The 24,028-nt window shown below is 43.0% G+C and overlaps 1 protein-coding gene across 7 annotated transcripts in view; it reads right to left on the bottom strand.

Moving 5' to 3' along the window:
- LOC139570690 (B-cell linker protein-like) overlaps positions 1-24,028 on the bottom strand; it is a 31,663-nt gene that overhangs the window by 5,996 nt on the left and 1,639 nt on the right. For 2 of the 7 annotated variants that reach the window (XM_071392792.1, XM_071392793.1), the window contains exons 3-7: positions 7,260-7,306; positions 2,347-2,412; positions 975-1,036; positions 729-769; positions 423-540 (exon numbers count right to left, since the gene is read on the bottom strand). In XM_071392792.1, the coding sequence (XP_071248893.1) occupies positions 423-540; positions 729-769; positions 975-1,036; positions 2,347-2,412; positions 7,260-7,306 (334 nt within the window). Of the gene's footprint in view, positions 1-422; positions 541-728; positions 770-974; positions 1,037-2,346; positions 2,413-5,098; positions 5,253-6,269; positions 6,545-7,259; positions 7,307-24,028 lie in introns of those variants that run through there. The other 5 variants (XM_071392794.1, XM_071392798.1, XM_071392797.1 and 2 more) reach the window with 5 other exon arrangements.

Consider the following 24,028-nt stretch of genomic DNA (forward strand, 5'->3'; position numbering starts at 1 on the left):
TCCACTGACAACCCACTGGGCACATACTGGTTGAATCAACGTTGTTTCCACGTCATTTCAAGCGGTCACTCAGAAATATTATCAGCCGTTTCCTTCATGCATGCAAGCATATCAAATATGTGATTTATATACAGTAGTCCTCCTACCATGAGCTAAACACAGCTTCTATATTAAATAGATACATGTAGATAGAGGATAGAGTAGTCTTGAATAGCCTCTAGTGTTAGAGAGAGAGTAAGGAAAGGGAAAGGGGGATACCTAGTCAGTTGTACAACTGAATGCATTCAACTGAAATGTGTCTTCCACATTTAAAGTAGTAGATTTGTGTGGTTGTGCGTGAGTGCCTGCGTGTGTGCATGCCTGCATGGATGCGTACATGTGTGTGTGTGTGTGTGTGTGTGGCAGAGTGGATGAGATCTCACCTATGTATTCCCCCCTGGGAAAGGAGGCAGACGAAGTGGAGGTGAAGACTCTCTGACAGGGAGGAGGCTCATAGCTGTCATCCTTCTCCTCTTGAGGGACCTCATAAGTGTCACTGTCCTGCAACATCATGATATCGTTAAGATGCTCAGTCCCACAGCTTTGGTTGATGTAAAGTGTAAACACTGTACAGCTGCTGACATTAGTCAAACGTCTGTGGGAGCACTGTCAGATGCAAGTTTATATTAGAAGCATTTCTCTAATATTTTAGTGTTTTAGAATCAATATAGCATGTGGATTGAACTCACAAACTCTTCTTCAGACCACTGTTCTTCCTCCACGTCATTATCTGTAAAGATAAATATTAAATAAGGGCCCCACAGTATGAGACGCAAAGTAATTGGAAATTACAGCATTGGGAAGACATGCATCATAGCTTCTGAAATCATATTCTGAACATATTGCTGCAAAAATATTGCTGACCATTCTCCCCAAAAACAAACTTTTGTCACTATAATATACACTAGTTCAAGGGCCACATTGTGAGGTCTTACCTTGATAGGTCTTACCTCGATAGTCTCTTACAGGTAGTTTTGGAGATGACTTGTTTCGAAATCTACAGTACAGACAGACCAGTTAGGAGTAAAAGCCAAAGTTTTAGAAACAAGAATGGACTTAACTATTTTTAGACATTCAACTTTGGGCCTGAAGAGTGATTGTACACATTCATGTTACCCCTCCCAGTTCTGTGTAGTATCACCTGCTCATTCTGAAACCTATGTCATTTCTTCATGATCTATTACTGAATACTTTAATTCTACAGCATGTTTACATATACAGTTGTGTGCCAGCGGCTCCTTTTCAAGGAGGGAAAGAGAGAGAGAGTAAAGCCACCTGTCTGTACATGTTTCTCTGTTTGTCTATTTTCAGATTGAAGAAAGAGGAATAGCCACTTATCACCAAGGTTACTGTAGTAAAGTAAAACTGAAACTAAAACTAATCATGAAAAAACTATTTTGTAAACTGAAATAAAATAATGAACAAACCTGTAAAAAAAAAATGTACTGAAACTATTATCTTGCGGGTTAATGCGGCCAGACGAATGCGATGTTTCAAACAGGCATAGCTTGTGCATTACTATCACTAGCTATCACTAGTTAACCTGCAAAAAAAAACTTATTTGTAGCTAATTTGATTCTTCTTACAAAAGTTAAAAAGCATTGGATTGGGTTAAACATGGGCGAGATACATTTCCACCAAATTCTTGTCTCGGGGCTATTCCCTTCAAATCCAAGTCACATTGAAATTTACTTTAGAATTTCAACCTAACCTAACCTATTACCCCCCCCCCCCAACCCCCCAAAATAAACGATACAACACACATGGCTCCTAGCCTCCCATGCATGCTTTCTGTCCCTAACACTAAACCTAAAACCGAAACTAAATAATATCAAACCAAAATATAACATATGTTTTTATACAACTAAAAATAAATTAAAACTAGCAAATCAGCTCTCAAAACTAACTGAAACTAAACTGAATTCCAAATCAAAACCCCAAAACTAAACGAAGTAAAAACTAGTTAAAAAACTTGAATAACCTTGTTTATCACCACAAAAAAACATTGAAGAAATTATACCATGTGAGTGGACTGCACTCTCAGCTGAACTGAGCTGAACTGAGCTGTATTTCCAATGCCATACATACCTCTGCTCTGGTTCTCACATATAGAGATGCTGGAATCTCATTCCCCTCATATACTGCATTTCAGATACATGCCAACCTCTACCTTGTCAGTGTAGTGTATACTCAATATAAGGAACTAGGGTAAAACTAGTGTCCTTGCAAACTTGTGGGTAACAGAGAGCAGTGTTAAACAATGCTCTCTGTTTATGGAGTGTCAAACATTTATTTTGATCAACTGACCTTCTCAGCCTGTTTAGGATACTGCCATCATTCTTCTTGATATCCTGGACCATCTTCTGAAGCTGGCTGGAAGACACGTTTGAAGCTTCTCATTAAAGGTATCATATTCAACAAAAATCATGCAGTGTTCATAAACGTAATACAGTACATAACTGTTAATACCATTTGGAGACAATAACACGTGCTAGACAAAATGTTACAGCACACACGTACGGTGCATTCGGAAAGTATTCAGACCCCTTCCCTTTTTCCACATTTTGTTACGTTACAGCCTTATTCTTAATTGGATTAAATACATTTTTTCCCTCATTAATCTACACATAATACCCCATAATGACAAAGCGAAAACAGGTTTTTAGATATGTTTGCAAATGTATTAAGTTTAAAAAACAGAAATACCTTATTTACACAATTATTCAGACCCTTTACTATGAGACTTGAAATTGAGCTCTGGTGCATCCTGTTTTCATTGATCATCCTTGAGATGTTTCTACAACTTGATTGGAGTCCACCAGTGGTAAATTAAATCTATTGGACATGGTTTGGAAAGGTACACACCTGTCTATATAAGGTCCCACAGTTGGCAGTGCATGTCAGAGCAAAAACTAAGCCATGAGGTCGAAGGAATTGTCCGTAGAGCTCCGAGACAGAATTGTGTCGAGGCACAGACCTGGGGAATGGTACCAAAAAATGTCTGCAGCATTGGAGGTCCCCAAGAACACAGTGGCCTCCATCATTCTTGTGGCCTAACCTCAAGTGGCCTACCCTCCATACAATGACGGGTAGGCCACCATTGTAAATAAGAATTTGTTCTTAACTGATTTGCCTAGTTAAATAAAGGTTAAATAAATAACAATAAAATTCTTAAATTGAATAAGTTTGGAACCACCAAGAGTCTTCCTAGTGCTGGCCACCTGGCCAAACTGAACAATCGGAGGAGAAAGGCCTTTGTCAGGGAGGTTAGCAAGAACCTGATGGTCATTCTGACAGAGCTCCAGAAGGACAACCATCTCTGCAGCACTCCACCAATCATGCCTTTATGGTAGAGTGGCTAGACGGAAGCCACTCCTCAGTAAAAGGCATGTGACCGCCCACTTGGATTTTGCCAAAAGGCACCTAAAGGACTCTCAGACCATGATAAATAAGATTCTCTGGTCTGATGAAACCAAGATTGAACTCTTTGGCCTGAATGCCAAGCTTCACGTCTGGAGTAAACCTGGCACCATCCCTACGGTGAATCTTGGTGGTGGCAACATCATGCTGTGATGATGTTTTTCAGCGGCAGGGACTGGGAGACTAGTCAAGATCGAGGGAAAGATGGACGGAGCAAAGTACCACAGGACCTCAGACTGGGACGAAGGTTCACCTTCCAACTGGACAACGACCCTAAGCACACAGCCAAGAAAACACAGGAGTGGCTTCGGGATAAGTCTCTGAATGTCCTTGAGTGGCCCAGCCACGAACATATCTGGAGAGACCTGAAAATAGCTGTGCAGCAACGCACCCCATTCAACCTGACAGAATTTGAGAGGATCTGCAGAGAAAAATGGTAGAAACTCCCCAAATACAGGTGTGCCAAGCTTGATGCGTCATACCCAAGAAGACTTGAGGCTGTAATTGCTGCCAAAGTTGCTTCAACAAAGGGTCTAAATAATTATGTAAATTACATATTTCCATTTTTTATTACACCCCCTGGGGGTACTTGGCCTGTCCACAGGGTGTACTTGAGAAGACTCATGAGACCATAGGCTTACTGGTAAAATGCACATGAAGTTGGTACTTCAAGGGTATTCTGGGCAGACCTGAATGTACTTGATGGTACAGTAACCGAAAAAAGGTTGAGAACCACTGGAGTAGCTGATACAATAGTAGAGACCACTTATGGAATGTAACACTTCTTACCTTACACTAGATGGCAGCATGACGCTATTTCTAAATTATAAATCCTGTTTTTGCTTTGTCGTTATGGGGTATTGTGTGAAGATTGAACAATTTAATGCATTTTAGTATAAGGCTGTAATGTAACAAAATGTGGAAAAAGTCAAGGGGTCTTATATGTGTATATGTGTGTGTATATATGGCAAGGTCTAAATATATGGCTCTGGCAAAAACCATAGTTGCAGTCTTTCAGAGTCAACATTCCGCGTTGGCTAGCACTTGGAGGTGAAGATGAACCGTAGGTGTGTATAAAGTTCACACCCATACACACTCAAACTCACTCAATCACTGAAGCCTACATGAGACAGGTGCGAGACGTGGAATTACAGTAACATCCACACTAGTCAGTCTTCTCTTACCGCATTCCCTCTCACTTTAGATTTTGATTTATGTAACAGCCAGCTAGAGCCATCATAAATAAACTGTTTTTGCTTAAACACATTTTTTACTGTTTAACTTCATCTGGATGCAACATTGGATGGAATAGTTTCTGTGGCCTACGGTAAGGTACAGAGAAAAATTGTCTGGTAAATGTATTATTGTGAGCATTGCGGAAAACAATGGAACAGATGTACAGTATTATAACCTGTTGGAACTTAGTGTATACAATTATATATTTACGGTAGGCATTCCTTTACTTGCCAGTTGCCACTCCGTCTTCTATAGAAATAGGTCATCATTGAATAATAGCCAGAATTTTAATTGTAAAAAAAACTTTGGTTTTGATTACAAAGGTTAACAATATAACATATTTCCCAGTGTTACAAATACATTGCCCAACATAATATTGCATACCAATGTGGGTATCTCTTACCGAAGTTTTACACTTGCAGGAGCTGTGAGCTTGTTAAATGTATCCATATCTTAATGAGTAAATTGACCCGAGAGGCCACCTGCTGCGTCTAGCTACTATCCAGCTCAATGCTTGTGTTGTGAATAAATTCACTGGCACTGGCTGCCTGCCTAAAATGTCATCATAGTGGTGGGGAAATAATAATACCTCTGCAAGAGCAATCACTTCTCCTTTCCACTTCTTGAGTTTAGTCATGAAGACAATTCTGTTTTCAGTGTAATTTGGATTTACACAATAACATTCCCACCACACAACAACATGGCAGATTAAAAAGATAAATATTGCCCCTGCTGTGACAATCCTCTGACCAGCCAGCACAGTAAACAGAGAGGGGAGCCTTTAATGACATTTGTCAATTGCCCAAGAGATGGAAACACACACAGGTTGCTAAAATACAAAAAAAAACATAATTCAAAGCCACTGTTGAAACGACTCCCTGATGCTTTTGCTGTGCAATATACAGGCTCAATCTGTTGGGCATTCAGGAATATTCTTCAATAAGGGTTCTAGTCAGGATTCACGCTGTGTTTTTAAGTGCTATTAGGCTCAATTTGCATTGGAACATACAGTATAATTAGCAAATGACATGGGTTGACTGTGCACTCTAGTTTATCAATGATACAACAACAAAAAGCTCACATTCCTATTTTTAGGGGTCTGAATTGTTACAATATTCTGTTTCTTTTTGCGGGGTCATGTGTTCCAACAGGCAAGACAACAGAAATGTTTAACAACATGATTTTGAAGCTGGTCGTGACCTCTTTGAACGTCTACCCATTAGCCACAAGCCTACCAATATGAGCAGAAATTAGACATAGACTACTACACACTTAGAAAAAAGGTGCTATTTAGAACCAAAAAGGGTTCTTCGGCTGTCCCCATAGGAGAACCATTTGAAGGACCCCTTTTGGTTCCAGGAAGAACCCTTTTGGGTTCCATGTAGAACCTTTCCTCAGAGTGTTCTACATGGAACCCAAAAGAGTTCTACTTGTAACCAAAAAGGGTTCTATCTGGAACCAAAAAGGGTTCCGCTATGGAGAGAGCTGCAGAACCCTTTTCGAACCCTTTTTTCTAAGAGTGTAATAGTACATTATTTTAGCTCATAAGCACGTACGGTTTCTGTTTCACATACCTTGACAGTTGACTCATGTTGCTTATTTAGTATAGATTTCTCTGGAGCTATGTTTAGTTAGCCACGAAGCGTAACATAAGAATAGTAACTATTACACCACTAGCAAATCTTGATCAGGAGGAGAGGCCATTTTACATTTCCCTCTAGAGCTCTGGCTCCCTAATAATCCATCTGTTTGGATTCTCCATCAGATATCAAACAAACCAAACAATAGAACAACAGTAGAAACACTGAAACAAAGCCGGAAAATCATGAACACGTTGGTGTGAGCCTCAATTGCTTATTCAACTTCCTTATTGCACAAGTTTATGATTAACCACACGAAAACGGGAACTCTTAAGGAAAGAGTTCACAGTAAATGCATCAGCCTAGTAATATAGATTGATCATTTATACCTCGGGGAGGAAAGTGAGAGAGGCACGCGCACGAGAAAACACACACGCGCACACACACACGCACACACACACACACACACACACACACACACACACACACACACACACACACACACACACACACACACACACACACACACACACACACACACACACACACACACACACACACACACACACACACACACACACACACACACACACACACACACACACACACACACACACACACACACACACACACACACACACACACACACTTTCTCTTTGTAGTGCTCTCTTGGTACTTGAAAGGGGCAGCAGGTAGGGGGGGCAGGTAGCCTAGTGGTTAGAACGTTGGGCCAGTAACCGAAAGGTTGCTGGATCGAATCCCTGAGCTGACAAGGTAAAAAACTGTTGTTCTTCCCCTGAACAAGGCAGTTAAACCACAGTTCCCTGGTAGGCTGTCATTGTAAATAAGAACTTGTTTTTAACTAACTTGCCTGGTTAAAAAAAGGCCTCTGCTATGTTCACATGAGGGAAGACCACAAGAGAGGAAGACACACAGAGCGAGAAAGACACACAGAGAGAGTAGTATGAAGAGAGGGTTACTCACAGTTGATGGATGAGGCTGAACCTGGTCATATCACTGTCAGACAGATTCTGTAAGAGAAGCAGAAAGATAGATGATACAAATTAAATATTTTTTAACTTCAAATCTCTGTGTTCTTTACTGTAATTGAATGTGTTGTTATGTTGGGTTTTGTAAAATAACATAACAGTCTGTCATTCTGTTTTACAAAACATTCAGTAATATGCTGATTGAAGGTGGATACAAGTTGAGTAGTATATAACTGCAATAGCAGAGTGTTTTCCGTTAGGGGTACAAGGACTTGGTACTTGGCCTATCCACAGGGTGTACTTGAGAAGACTCATGAGACCATAGGCTTACTGGTAAAATGCACATGAAGGAGTACTTCAAGGGTATTCTGGGCAGACCTGAATGTACTTGATGGTACAGTAACCGAAAAAAGTTTGAAAACCACTGGAGTAGCTGATACAATAGTAGAGACCACTTATGGAATGTATCACTTCTTACCTTACATTAGATGGCAGCATGGCGCTAAAACAGCTAAAAGCCTTCGCTATATGCTTGCTTTTAATGTGAAAAGGATTGTTATTGTATGGCCCTACTTGTGCACGTTGATCCGGAGCAGATTTACATTCAATCTTATTTTGTCCATCATTTGTTTACTAAATGTTTCATTCCAGTCCCGTGACATGTTACCCTTTGAAACAATTCCGATGACTTATCTGAATGTCTACTCACGCTCATCCCTCAATAAATGTTAAAGCCTCTGTGCAGTCTCTTTAATTTAAATCTCTTGAACAAATGTTTATTTACAACGGCAGATAGGATCGTCTAGAGTCTAGAGCCTACCCCGCTTACTCCTTCACAGTAGGAGGATACATACGCAAATAAAAGATGACTGGTCATTGGTCAGAATAATCCGATCAGATTCGGAGGTTTGATGACAAGGTTGCTGTTCTGGAAAGAGCCAAGAACTTGTCTTCCTCAACAATTACTATCCTGAAGCTGTGCGCCAGAAGATGAAATAACTATTCCCGGCCATGAAAGCTGCCGGAGCACGTGGGGACATTGCTTACATCCTCTATGACAGGCTCACTGTCCACCCTCCCTCCTAAAAGCCTGGAAGGGATGAGAGAGCCAAGCCCATGGGTTTGTAGCTTCAACCCCGCAGCTCACACACTTACACACACCAACTGATTAATGGGCTGCTGAATGTTTATTTATATCTTGCTCTGTTTGTTCTTTTACATATTATGAGACGCTACCCAGGAAAGGGATGAAAATAGCCCATATTTATGTAGCCTTAGAAATAAGGTTCCTAAAATCAATAACTGGCTAACATCAGATAACATTCAGATATTAGCCATTTCTGAGACTCACTTAGATAATTAATTTGATGAGACAGAAGTAGCGATACAAAGATATAACATCTATATAAGAGACAGGAATGCTTACGGGGAGGTATTGCTATATACACTACATGACCAAAAATATGTGGACAACTGCTCATCGAACATCTCATTCCAAAATCATTGGCATTAATTTGGAGTTGGTCCCCCTTTGTTGCTATAACAGCCTCCACTCTTCTGGTAAAGCTTTCCACAAAATGTTGGAACATTGCTGCGGGGACTTGCTTCCATTCAGCCACAAGAGCATTAGTGAGGTTGGGCACTGATGTTGGGCAATTAGGCCAGGCTCGCAGTTGGCGTTCGAATTCATCCCAAAGGTGTTCGAAGGGGTTGAGGTCAGGGCTGTGTACAGGCCAGTCACGTTCTTCCACACAGATCTCGACAAACCATTTCTTTATGGACCTTGCTTTGTGCATGGGGGCATTGTCATGCTGAAACAGGAAAGGGCCTTCCCCAGACGGTTGCCACAAAGTTGGAAACACAGAATTGTCTAGAATGTCAGTGTATGCTGTAGCGTTAAGATTTCCCTTCACTGGAACTAAGGGGCCTAGACCGAACCATGAAAACAGCCCCAAACCATTATTCTTCGTCCACCAAACTGTACAGTTGGCACTATGCATTGGGGCAGGTAGCATTCTCCTGGCATCTGCCAAACCCAGATTCATCGGACTGCCAGATGGTGAAGTGTGATTAATCACTCCAGAGAATGCGTTTCCACTGCTCCTGGGTCCAATGGCGGCGAGACTACACAACTCCAGCTGAAGCTTGGCATTGCACATGGTGATCTTAGGCTTGTGTGCGGCTGCTTGGCCATGGAAACCCATTTAATGAACCTCCCGACGAACAATTATTGTGCTGCAAAGTTAGTAGAATGGCCCGTACTGAAGAGCTGAGTGGCTGAAATAGCCGAATCCACTAATTTGAAGGGGTGTCCACATACTTTTGTACATATAGTGTACAGTATATTTTCAGAGCCATTTCCCTGTATTGCTTAGAGAAGATCTCATATTAAGTGTTATTGAAGTTCTGTGGTAACAGGTTAAACCTGCCTCATCTGAAGCTTATTATTTTGGTATAGGCCACCAAGTGCTAACAGTCAGTAACTAACTAATGTGTGTGAAATGCTTGATAGTGTATGTGATGTAAACAGAGAAGTCTACATTCTTGGGGACCTGAATATTGACTGGTTTTCATCAAGCTGTCTGCTCAAGAGGAAGCTTCTCACTGTAACCAGTACCTGCAATCTGGTTCAGGTTATTAATCGACCTACCAGGGTGTTTACAAGCACTACAGGGACAAGATCATCCACATGTATTGATCACATTTGAAATAATACTGTAGAACTTTGTTCTAAAGCTGTATCCGTACCCATTGGAACAGTGATCACAATATAGTAGCTACAGTGCCTTCGGAAAGTATTCAGACTCCTTGACTTTTTCCAAATTTTGTTACATTACAGCCGTATTCTAAAATGGATTAAATAAATAAAAATCCTCAGCAATCTACACACAGTACCCCATAAACACAAAGTGGAAACAGGTATTCGATTCTTTTGCATTTTTTTTAAACATAAAAAACAAATACCTTATGTACATAAGTATTCAGACCCTTTGCTATGAGACTCCAAGATAAAAATCCAAGATGGCGTAGCAGTCGGTCGTGTGTTGTGTGTTGTGTTTGTCTTTGTCTTATCCCGTGTAAATAGACGTTTAAAAAAAATATTTTCTCTTATACATTTTAATCTCACATTCTATCTATGAGCTAAATATACTTTCCTGCAACCCGCCTCACCTAATGTGGTACGGATCTGCTATTTTTATTCCTTATAACTGGAACCTACGTCAGGAGCTAGCCAGCTAACTAGCTACTAATCTTTGTTCTCACCTTTCAGCTCGGACACCGCCAGCTTTAGCTCGGACAAAACATGCCAGTCTGCACAACATATCGGACTGCTTCCCCCTACCACATCACCGGATTCCTGTCGCTCTGGATCATTACACTGGATCATAGCAGCTAGCTAGCTGCTACCGAGTGGCTCCTGTTAGCTGACGCTAGCTAACACCTCTATCCCGAAGCAAGCATCAGTTAGCCTTGAGCTAGCCACGAGCTAGGCCCATATACCAGCTAATTCTAGGGCTACAATACCTATTTTGCCAATTGGCCTGGACCCACTAGCTTTCTAAGCGCCGTGTCTCCCACTCGCCTAGCGTAGTACTGACTTCTGAACGGCTCCCTGACTCACCTATTGCTATTCTTTGGACCCTATAATCACTCGGCTACACAGCTGATGCCCCGTGGACTGTTTCAATAACACGGTACGTCATTTTGTTAATCTGTTGGCCCCAGCCTCGAACTTAGGAGCTAGCCAGCTAGCCAGCTAAGTATGTACCTAACTGACCCATTCATCTCCATTTACCCGTTGTTGTCTTAGCTCTCCCGATCAACACCTGTGACTGCTTTATGCCTCTCTCTAATGTCAATGTGCCTTGTCTACTGCTGTCTTGGCTAGTCCTTATTGTTTTATTTCACTGTAGAGCCTTCAGTCCCGGTCACCTGGCCTTAGATAGCTCTTTTGTCCCACCCCCCACACCTGCCTTAACTGGTCCCACCAGAGACAAAACCTCTCTCATCGTCACTCAACGCCTAGGTTTACCTCCACTGTACTCACATCCTACCATACCCTTGTCTGTACATTATTCCCTGAATCTATTCTACCACGCCCAGAAATCTGCTCCTTTTATTCTCTATTCCCAACACACTAGACAACCAGTTCTTATAGCCTTCAGCCGTACCCTTATCCTACTCTTCCTATGTTCCTTTGGTGATGTAGAGGTTAACCCAGGCCCTGTAGACCCCAGTGCCACACCTATTCTCCAGGTGCTATCATTTGTTGACTTCTGTAACCGTAAAAGCCTTGGATTCATGCATGTTAACATCAGAAGCCTCCATCCCCAACTACAACATTTTCCGGCAAGATAGAACTGCCAAAGTGGGCAGGGGCGGGGTCACAATCTACTGCAGAGATAGCTTGCAGAATTCTGTCATGCTATCCAGGTCTCTGCCCAAACAGTTCGAGCTTCTACTTCTAAAAATCCACCTTTCCAGAAACAAGTCTCTCACTGTTGCCGCTTGCTATAGACCCCCCTCAGCCCCCAGTTGTGCCCTGCACTCCATATTTGAATTGATTGCCCCTCATTTATCTTCAGAGTTCGTACTGTTAGGTGACCTAAACTGGGCTTAACACCCCGGCCGTCCTACAATCTAAGATAGATGCCCTCAATCTCGCACAAATTATCAAGGAACCTACTAGGTACAACCCCAAATCCGTCAACACGGGCACCCTCTTAGATATCCTCCTGACCAACCTGCACTCTAAATACACCTCTGCTGTCTTCAACCAGGATCTCAGCGATCACTGCCTCATTGCCTGCGTCCGTAATGGGTCCGCGGTCAAACGACCACCCTCATCACTGTCAAATGCTCCCTTAAACAATTCAGCAAGCAGGCCTTTCTAATCGACCTGGCCTGGGTATCTTTGAAGGACAGTGACCACATCCCGTCAGTAGAGAATGCCTGGTTATTCTTTAAATGTGCTTTCCTCACAATCTTAAATAAGCATGCCCCATTCAAAACATGTAGAACTAAGAACAGATATAGCCCTTGGTTCACTTCAGACTTGACAGCCCTTGACCAGCACAAAAACATCCTGTGGCGTATTGCATTAGCATCGAATAGCCTCCGCGATATGCAACTTTTTAGGGAAGTTAGGAACCAATGGAGAGTAAGTCCATGGAGAGTAAGAGCACCTCCTCCCAGCTGCCCACTGCACTGAGGCTAGGAAACACTGTCACCACCGATTAATCGAGAATTTCAATAAGCATTTTTCTACGGCTGGCCTTGCTTTCCACCTGGCTACCCCTACCCCGGCCAACAGCTTTGCACCCCTCGCAGCAACTTGCCCAAGCCCCCCCCCTGCTTCTCCTTCACCCAAATCCAGATAGCTGATGTTCTGAAAGAGATGCAAAATCTGGACCCCTACAAATCAGCTGGGCTAGACAATCTGGACCCTCTCTTTCTAAAGTTATCCACTGCAATTGTTGCAACCCCTGTTACTAGCCTGTTCAACCTCTCTTTCGTATCGTCTGAGATCCCTAAAGATTGGAAAGCTGCTGCGGGCATCCCTTTCTTCAAAGGGGGAGACACTTTAGACCCGAACTGTTATAGACCTATATCCATCCTGCCCTGCCTTTCTAAAATCTTCGAAAGCTAAGTTAATAAACAGATCACCGACCATTTCGATTCCCACCGTACCTTCTCTGCTATGCAATCTGGTTTCCAAGGTTCTAAACGATATCATAACCACCATCGATAAAAGACAGTACTGTGCAGCCGTCTTCATTGACCTGGCCAAGGCCTTCGACTCTGTCAATCACCAAATTCTTATTGGCAGACTCAACAGCCTTGGTTTCTCAAATTACTATCGGAGGGCCTGTTGTCCGGACCTCTGGCAGTCTCTATGGGGGTGACACAGGGTTCAATTCTCGGGCCGACTCTTTTCTCTGTATATATCAATGATGTTGCTCTTGCTGCTGGTGAGTCTCTGATCCACCTCTACGCAGATGACACCATTCTGTATACTTCTAGCCCTTCTTTGGACACTGTGTTAACAAACCTCCAGACGAGCTTCAATGCCATACTACACTCCTTCCGTGGCCTCCAACTGCTCTTACATGCTAGTAAAACTAAATGCATGCTTTTCAACCGATCGCTGCCCGCACCCACCCGCCCGACTAGCATCACTACTCTGGACGGTTCTGACTTAGAATATGTGGACAACTACAAATACCTAGGTGTCTGGTTAGACTGTAAACTCTCCTTCCAGACTCACATTAAGCACCTCCAATCCAAAGTTAAATCTAGAATCAGCTTCCTATTTTGCAACAAAGCCTCCGTCACTCCTGCTGCTAAACATACCCTCGTAAAACTGACCATCCTACCGATCCTTGACTTCGACGATGTCATTTACAAAATAGCCTCCAACACTCTATTCAGCTAACTGGATGTAGTCTATCCGTTTTGTCACATATACTACCCACCACTGAGACCTGTATGCTCTCATTGGCTGGCCCTCGCTTCATATTCATCGCCAAACCCACTGGCTCCAGGTCATCTATAAGTCTTTGCCAGGTAAAGCACCGCCTTATCTCAGCTCACTGGTCACCATAGCAACACCCACCCGTAGCACGCGCTCCAGCAGGTATATTTCACTGGTCATCCTCAAAGCCAACTCCTCTTTTGGCCGCCTTTCCTACCAGTTCTCTGCTGCCAATGACTGGAACAAAGTGCAAAAATCACTGAAGCTGGAGACTTATATCTCCCTCACTAACTTTAAGCATCAGCTTTCAGAGCAGCTTACCGATCACAGCACCTATACACAGCCCATCTGTAAATAGCACACCCAACTACCTCATCCCCATATTGTTATTTATTTTTGCTCTTTTTGCACCCCAGTATCTCTACTTGCACATCATCATCTGCACATCTATCACTCCAGTGTTAATGCTAAATTGTAATTATTTCGCCACTATGGCCTATTTATTGCATTTGCACACACTGTATATAGATTTTTCTATTGTGTTATTGACTGTACGTTTATTTATCCCATGTGTAACTCTGTGTTGTTATTTTTGTCGCACTGCTTTGCTTTATCTTGGCCAGGTCTCAAATGTAAATGAGAACTTATTCTCAACTGGCCTACCTGGTTAAATAAAGGTGAAAATAATAATAATAATAATAATATGGAAATTGAGCTCAATCCTGTTTTCATTGATCATCCTTGAGATGTTTCTACAACTTGATTGGAGTCCACCTGTGTTAAATTCAATTGATTAGACATGATTTGGAAAGGCACAGACCTGTCTATATAAGGTCCCACAGTTGACAGTGCATTTCAGAGCAAAAACCAAGCCATGAGGTCGAATGAATTGTCCGTAGAGCTCCGAGACAGGATTGTGTCAAGGCACAGATCTGGGGAAGGGTACCAAAAAATTTATGCAGCATTGAAGGTCCCCAAGAACACAGTGGCCATCATTCTAAAAATGGAAGAAGTTTGGAACCACCAAGGCTCTTACTAGAGCTGGCCGGCTGGCCAGACTGAGCAATCGGGGGAGAAGGACCATTGTCAGGGAGGTGACCAAGAACCCAATGTTTTATGGCTTTTCAACATCTGCCATATCGTGGATTCAGAGCTATTTAACTAATAGAACTCAGAGGGTTTTCTTCAATGGAAGCTTCTCAAATGAAACATGTAGGGTGTGGTGTACCGCAGCTCCCTACGCCCTCGACTCTTTTCTATTTTTACCAATGACCTGCCACTGGCATTAAACAAAAACTGTGTTTCTATTTATGCTGATGATTCAACCATATACGCGTCAGCAACCACAACTAATTATGTCACTGAAACCCTTATAAAGGAGTTGCAGTCAGTTTTGGAATGGGTGGCCAGTAATAAACTGGTCCTGAACATCTCTAAAACTAAGAGCATTCCCTGAGCTCTAGACCTCACCTGAATCTGGTAATGAATGGCGTGGCTGTTTAACAAGTTGAGGAGACTAAATTACTTGGTGTTACCTTACATTGTAAACTGTTATGGTCAAAACATATAGATTCAATGGTTGTAAAGATGGGGAGAGGTCTGTTCTCTGCTTTTTTGACACCATACTCCAAAAAGCAAGTCATGCAGGTTCTAGTTTTGCATTATCTTGATTATTGTCCAGTCATGTGGTAATGTGCTCCAAAGAAAGACCTAGTTAAGTTGCAGCTGGCCCAGAACAGAGCTGCACGTCTTGCTCTTCATTATAATCAGATGGCTAATATAAATACTATGCATGCCAGTCTCTCTTGACTAAGAGTTGAGGAGAGACTGACTGCATTACTTCTTCTTTTGATAAGAAACATTAATGTGTTGCATAGTCATCTTACACACAAAACTCTGACACACACACTTACCCCACCAGACATGCCACCAGGGGTCTTTTCACAGTCTCCAAATCCGGAACAAATTTTAAAACCCGTACAGTATTATATAGAGCCATTATTGCATGGAACTCCCTCCCATCTCATATTGCTCAAATTAATAGCAAACCTGGTAAAAAAAACAAACAGGTAAGGCAACACATCACGGCACAACGCCTTTCCCATATTTGACCTAGATATTTTGTTTTATTTATTTAGTTCTGTCCTTGAGATGTTCCTGTCAATTAACGTTCTGTAATATGTCTTGTTTCATGTTTTGTGTTGACCCTGGGAAAAGTAGCTGCTGCTTTCTCAACAGCTAATGGGGATCCTAATAAAATACCAACATTTCATCCCACCTGAACAGGCAAAAATTCCAGGCATTTTTTCAAACAGCTCTTACACAAAAAGGACATCATCATCATTTTCACAATTTCAGTGTTGATTTCGACATCATAGTGCAGAAATATCATCAAAATAACAGAATCATGTTTTTGACTGCACTTCCCCTGGATATGTTTTCATGGCTATCTTTGAAGCAAGGAATTTGCCTTGAATTCCAGAGAAAAACTACACCAAAAATGATTAACATAAAATATGCTCTAAATCCTGCTAAATTATGTATTTCTCTCTTCATTCATAATTGATTGCTTCAGGTCCTCATTTGGTCTCATGCTATATTGCGTTTTGTTAGCTCTTGCATGTGTTATGTTGAATTGGATTTCAGTGATTATAAAAACAAATTTAATACCAATTGTAAAATGATGATGAATAGAATACTAATTGTTTTTGTCAACTTCTTGATCTTGGTCTACGCGTAGGCTATTCAGTGACCTGTACGGTCATGTATTTGGAACAAGGTCGTTTTATCTACACAGTTTTCTAATACTTATAATAACATATGTGAACATGTCAAGTGTAGTTACTAATAATGTACTGTATCTGTGTTTACTGTGTAATGCAAATGAAGGACATCATGGTTACCAAAGCAGTTAGAGAGTGATGGTGTAACTGTGAGGTGCAATATTGTACTTCTACATTTTCTTAGATGAGTAACACAGCATGCACCATAAGGAGAGGTGCCAAGAGGGGAACATTCTATTTGAAGAAGGTTCCTCGCGTAATTAACTTTCGTAAGCAGGTTCATGATTTAATCTTCTGTAAATCAGTTTGATAGAGAGAATGCTGGTGGGAGGAGCTATAGGAGGATGAGCTCATTGTAATGGCAGGAATGGAATAAATGGAACAGAGTCAAACATGCGGTTTCCATATGTTTGATTTGTTTGATACCGTTCCATTTATTCCATTCCATGCCATTACAATGAGCCCGTGCTCCTATAGCTCCTCCCACCAGCATTCTCTCTATCAAACGGATTCACAGATGATTAAATCATGAACCTGCTTCTATTATTACTTAATATGACTTAATATGAAAGGGGTCACAGTAGAAACAGACCCCCACGCACACGATGCAAGCATTCACTCCCTTGCAGCTGGAAAAAAAAGTAGCTGCCTAAAACCAGGCTTATCCTTTTGACACTAAATCGCCTGAGTGCCTTTTCATCTGCTGGCCTCAGATGTAATTATTTATGTCAAGTTTCTCACGGTGTTTGAATGAAACAGAACAGGCCTATGCCCTACAACCAGTCCTACATATTGAATACCAGCGGTGCCCTCTGGAGAAGATACTAGAGCTTCTTCACTCTGCAGTACCTCACAAATCATTTTCCAACTTGGCTTTGAAGAGACTGGTTTGAATTCTAAATCAGCTCGAGGAAAGAGAGAGAGGTAGAGCCACAATCTGACACGGCATGCTCTCTCCTAAAATCAACATAAGAAACTAAACTATTGTCATTTAGCAAGGAAAAAGGAAAAAAAGGGAGGATCTCAGACTTGATGGTGTTATTATCTCCCTCTGTGACAAGACACTTGCCCTCTGTCCAACCACATCTTCCATGACTTACATACTATAGTACTCCTCTGCTGAGTGACGTAAGGCACTCCACCATATAAAGTATAGGGAGAAATATTGAACTGCTACATTTTCAAACAACATCCAGGATTTGCTTCTAGCCAAAGATGGCGTGGAAAGACTGCCCCTCCGCTGAACTGCCCTCTGTTGTGCCTTTGGAGAAATTATGATATGTCATATCTGCTCACTTTCTGAGAGCTGCATGCACAGCCAACCATATGGTTAAAGTACCACATAAATATGCAAGGCACCCTCAGCACCCACACATGCTGAAATGAGGTAGAAAGGCGCCGGAGACATTCAAAATGGCGCCGGAGACATTCAAAAATGTAATATCATATGCTTCACGGAGTCGTGGCTGAACGACTACACTATCAACATATAGCTGGATGGTTATACACTGAAAGTCTCGAGCTATGTCTCACCTGAGGTAAAGTATCTCATGATAAGCTGTAGACATTTACATTACATTTACATTTAAGTCATTTAGCAGACGCTCTTATCCAGAGCGACTTACAAATTGGTGCATTCACCTTATGATATCCAGTGGAACAACCACTTTACAATAGTGCATCTAACTCTTTTAAGGGGGGGGGGGGGGGGGGGGTAGAAGGATTACTTTCTCCTATCCTAGGTCTTCCTTAAAGGGGTGGGGTTTCAGGTGTCTCCGGAAGGTGGTGATTGACTCCGCTGACCTGGCGTCGTGAGGGAGTTTTTTCCACCATTGGGGTGCCAGAGCAGCGAACAGTTTTGACTGGGCTGAGCGGGAACTGTACTTCCTCAGAGGTAGGGAGGCGAGCAGGCCAGAGGTGGATGAACGCAGTGCCCTTGTTTGGGTGTAGGGCCTGATCAGAGCCTGAAGGTAGACCACACTATCTACCTAGAGCGTTGTCATCTGTATTTCTTGTAGCTGTTTACATACCACCACAGACTGAGGCTGGCGCTGAGACAGGATTGAATGAGCTGTATTCCGCCATAAACAAACAAGAAAACGCTCACCCAGAGGCGGTGCTCCTAGTAGCCGGGTACTTTAATGAAAGGAAACTTAAATCCGTTTGACCAAATTTCTATCAGCATGTTAAATGTGCAACCAGAGGGAAAAAACTCTGGACCACCTTTACTCCACATACAGAGACGCATACAAAGCTCTCCCTCACCCTCCATTTGGCAGATCTGACCATAATTATATCCTCCTGATTCCTGCTTACAAGCAAAAATTAAAGCAGTAAGCACCAGTGACTAGATCAATAAAAAAGTGGTCAGATGAAGCAGATGCTAAGCTACAGGACTGTTTTGCTAGCACAGACTGGAATATGTTCCGGGATTCCTCCGATGGCATTGAGGAGTACACCTAATTAGTCATTGGCTTCATCAATAAGTGCATCGATGACGTCGTCCCCACAGTGACCGTATATACATACCCCAACCAGAAGCCATGGATTACAGGCAACATCTGCACTGAGCTAAAGGCTAAAGCTGCCGCTTTCAAGGAGCGGGACTCTAACCCGGAAGCTTATAAGAAATTCCGCTATGCCCTCCGACGAACCATCAAACAGGCAAAGGGTCAACACAGGACTAAGATCGAATTGTACTCCACCGGCTCTGACGCTCGTCAGATGTGGCAGGGCTTGCAAACCATTATAGACTACAAAGGGAAGCACAGCCGAGAGCTGCCCAGTGACACGAGCCTACCAGACAACAAACTACTTCTATGCTCGCTTTGAGCTAAATAACATTGAAACATGCATGTACCAGCTGTTCCGGAAGACTGTGTGTCACGCTTTCCTCAGCCGATGTGAGTAAGACCTTTAAACAGGTCAAAATTCACAAGGCCGCAGGGCCAGATGGATTACCAGGGTGTGTACTGCGAGCATGCACTGATCAACTTGCAAGTGTCTTCACTGACATTTTCAACCTCTCCATGTCTGAGTCTGTAATACCAATTTTTTTTAAGCAGAACACCATACTGCCTGTGCCCAAGAACACTAAGGTAACCTTCATAAACGACTACCGACCCGTAGCATTCACGTCTGTAGCCTTTGCTTTGAAAGGCTTGTCATGGCTCACATCAACACCATTATCCCAGAAACCCTAGACCCACTCTAATTTGCATACCGCTCCAACAGATCCACAGATGATGCAATCTCTATTGCACTCCACACTGCCCTTTCCCACCTGGACAAAAGGAACACCTATGTGAGAATGCTATTCATTGACTACAGCTCAGCATTCAACACCATAGCTAAGGACCCTGGGACTAAATACCTCCCTTTGCAACTGGATCCTGGACTTCCTGATTGGCCGCCCCCAGGTGGTGAGGGTAGGTAACAACACATCCGCCATGCTGATCCTCAACACAGGGGCCCATCAGTGGTGCGTGCCCCGTCCCCTCCTGTACTCCCTGTTCACTCATGACTGCACGGCCAGGCACGACTCCAACACCATCATTAAGTTTACAGATGACACAACGGTGGTAGGCCTGATCACAGGCAGAGACCTGGCCGCATGGTGCCAGGACAACAACCTCTCCCTCAACGTGATCAAGACAAAGGAGATGATTGTGGACTACAGGAAAAAGAGGACCGAGCACTCCCCCATTCTCATCGACGGGGTTGCAGTGGAGCAGGTTGAGAGCTTCAAGATCCTTGGTGTCCACATCACCAACAAACTAACATGGTCCAAGCACACTAAGACAGTCGTGAAGAGGGCATGACAAAACCTATTTCCCCTCAGGAGACTGAAAAGATTTGGCATGGGTCCTCAGATCCTCAAAAGGTTCTACAGCTGCACCATCAAGAGCATCCTGACTGGTTGCATCACGGCCTGGTATGGCAATTGCTCGGCCTCCGACCGCAAGGCACTACAGAGGGTAGTGCAAACGGCCCAGTGCATCACTGGGGCCAAACCTCCTGCCATCCAGGACCTCTATACCAGGCGGTGTCAGAGGAAGGCACTAAAAATTGTCGAAGACTCCAGCCACCCTAGTCATAGACTGTTCTCTCTGTTACCGCACGACAAGTGGTACCAGAGCGTCAAGTCTAGGTCCAAGAAGCTTCTAAACAGCTTCTACCCCAAGCCATAAGACTTCTGAACATCTAATCAAATGGCTACCCAGACTATTTGCATTGACCCCCCTCTTTTACACCGCTGCTACTCTTTGTTGTTATCATCTATGCATAGTCACTTTAATAACTCTACCTACATGTACATATTGCCTCAATTAACCGGTGCCCCCACACATTGACTCTGTACCGCTACCTCCCTGTATATAGTCTCGCTATTGTTTTTTTTACTGCTGCTCTTTAATTACTTGTTATTTTTATTTCTTATTCATATTGATTTATAATTATATCTTTTTTTACCTGCATTGTTTGTTAGGGGCTCGTAAGTAAGCATTTCACTGTAAAAAACATGACTCAAAAAATAACCTCAATCTAATGGTGACACCTCGTTGCTCATTTACAAAAGGCACAAAGAAAAACAAGAAACTGAATAAGACATGAGAAACCATGAGAAACCATGAGAAACCATGAGAGAACATGGAGAAATCATGAAAAAAACATGATAAATTATACATAATTTTACATGACACATGTAGGATGAGTACAACCCCAAGAACACCATCCCAACCGTGAAGCATGGAGGTGGAAACATCATTCTTTGGGGATGCTTTTCTGCAAATGGGACAGGATGACTGCACCGTATTGAGGGGAGGATGGATGGGGCCATGTATCGCGAGATCTTGGCCAACAACCTCCTTCCCTCAGTAAGAGCATTGAAGATGGGTCGTGGCTGGGTCTTCCAGCAACTAAGGATTGGCTCCGTAAGAAGCATCTCAAGGTCCTGGAGTGGCCTAGCCAGTCACCAGACCTGAACCCAATAGAAAATCTTTGGAGGGAGCTGAAAGTCCGTATTGCCCAGCGACAGCCCCGAAACCTGAAGGATCTGGAGAAGGTCTGTATGCAGGAGTGGGCCAAAATCCCTGCTGCAGTGTGTGCAAACCTGGTCAAGAACTACAGGAAACGTATGATCTCTGTAATTGCGAACAAAGGTTTCTGTACCAAATATTAAGTTCTGCTTTTCTGATGTATCAAATACATATGTCATGCAATAAAATGCAAATGATACAATGTGATTTTCTGGATTTTACAGACCTCTACATGCTTTGTAAGTAGGAAACCTGCAAAATCGGCAGTGTATCAAATACTTGTTCTCCCCACTTTATGTATTCAGACTGTACTTTGTTGAAGCACCTTTGGCAGCAATTATAGCCTAGAGTCTTCTTGGGTATGACGCTACAAGCTTGGCACACCTGTATTTGGGGAGTCTCTCCCATTCTTCTCTGCTGATCCTCTCAAGCTCTGTCAGGTTGGATAGGGAGCGTCGCTCCACAGCTATTTTCAGGTGACTCCAGAGATGTTCGATCTGGTTCAAGTCCGGCCTCTGGCTTGGCCACTCAAGGACATTCAGAGATTTGTCCCGAAGCCACTCCTGCGTTGTCTTGGGTGTGTGCTTACGGTCGTTGTACTCTTGGAAGGTGAACCTTTGCCCCAGTCTGAGGTTGTGCGCGCTCTGGAGCAGGTTTTTATCAAGGATCTCTCTGTATTTTGCTCCGTTCATCTTTCCCTCGATCCTGACTAGTCTCCCAGATCCTGCCGCTGAAAAACATCCCCACAGCATGATGCTGCCACCACCATGCTTCACCATAGGGATGGTGCCAGGTTTCCTGCAGACGTGACCAGTTCTTAATTTGAGCCGGATCCTCCGTTTTGGGCTGTTTTGTTCCGGAACCTATTTGGCCGGATCCGGTACCTCTCGTGGCATGAAAAATATGTTTCACTTTTGGTATGTAAAAACTCTGACAAAAGCGATCAAAGTTCATTTGAGTTGCCTCTTTGTTAATTATTCTGCCCCTCACAAAAAAACTTAATGTGAAAAAGTAGATTTTCAGCCAGGGCCTAATATTCTAAGAGTTGATTTGGGTTGGGCCAGCCCGGGTTTCTGATTTGCGCAACATTGTAACCTATGTTTGAGACCAACGTGTGGCCGTATCTGTGTGAGAAGCGTGCCAGCATCTCTCACATAACTAAAATAAGATTCACTTTATATGATCTCTCTCCCTCTCTGCTCTGATTAACATGAGCCTGCAACTCTCATCTCGCCAGCGTTGCACTTCATAATTTATTTTCTTATAAAATCACGTGAAGGGTTAAAAAGGAACTGCAGCACCTCTGATAAATGTAAATACATTTGGCAAAGTTATATAATTACTGCTGTCTGTTCAGAAAAAAACAAAATAATTCAGAATGGCCTACTACACCATCAATAGCTTCTCTTTTAAATAGCCTAGCTGTGGATTGTAGCCCAATAACAATGCCCGGGCTACCAGAATATTTACAAAGTAAAACAAAAGAGAGTTAGGCTTTTGGCACGAGCCCATCAGCCATCACCAGCGAGTGAGCTGCGTGTCATTGGGTGAGTCAGTGAAACTGGAAATCATTTTTAGGACTATAATTTTCTCCTCATATTGTAGCCAACAATATGTCTCCACACACCTAGGCCAAGGCTATCGATGGTTCAAGACAAAGTTGTTTTTATTGATTTCAGATTCTCAGTTTGTCAGTGTCAAAGTAGCCTGCCAATTTCATCATTTATTTGTGCAGCATTAAAAAAGATTATTCCAATGTCATGTGTCATGTAAAATTATGTATAATTGCATGAAATGTGTTCACAAAAGGCCACATTTGTCTGGGACCCTAGGATACAAAAAAATTTCCCCATGTGTGTAACTTCTGTAAGTGCCTCTACTCCACTGCTCTGTGTCACTTTTTTCTCATGTGTTCAAGTACCTCAAAACCTCAGAACACCCCAGGTTACTCCCCTCTCGCGCTCACTTTTCGGCACCTCCCGATTTACAAATGAAGCACTGGACGTGATGCTTGGCATTCAGGCCAAAGAGTTCAATCTTGGTTTCATCAGACCAGAGAATCTTGTTTCTCATGGTCTGAGAGTCCTTTATGTGTGTTTTGGCAAACTCCAAGCGGGCTGTCATGTGCCTTTTACTGAGGAGTTGCTTCCGTCTGGCCACTCTACCATAAAGGCCTGATTGGTGGAGTGCTGCAGCGATGGTTGTCCTTCGGGAAGGTTCTCCCATCTCCACAGAGGAACTCTGGTGCTCTGTCAGAGTGACCATCACGTTCTTGGTCACCTTCCTGACAAAGGCCCTTCTCCCCCGATTGCTCAGTTTGGCAAGGCGGCCAGCTCTAGGAAGAGTCTTGGTGGTTCCAAACTTCTTCCATTTAAGAATGAAGGCCACTGTGTTCTTGGGGACCTTCAATGCTGCAGACATTTTTTGGTACCCTTCCCCAGATCTGTACCTCGACACAATCCTGTCTCTG

This window comes from Salvelinus alpinus, chromosome 3, assembly GCF_045679555.1.
Source record: "Salvelinus alpinus chromosome 3, SLU_Salpinus.1, whole genome shotgun sequence".
NCBI classification, from domain to species: Eukaryota; Metazoa; Chordata; class Actinopteri; order Salmoniformes; family Salmonidae; genus Salvelinus; species Salvelinus alpinus.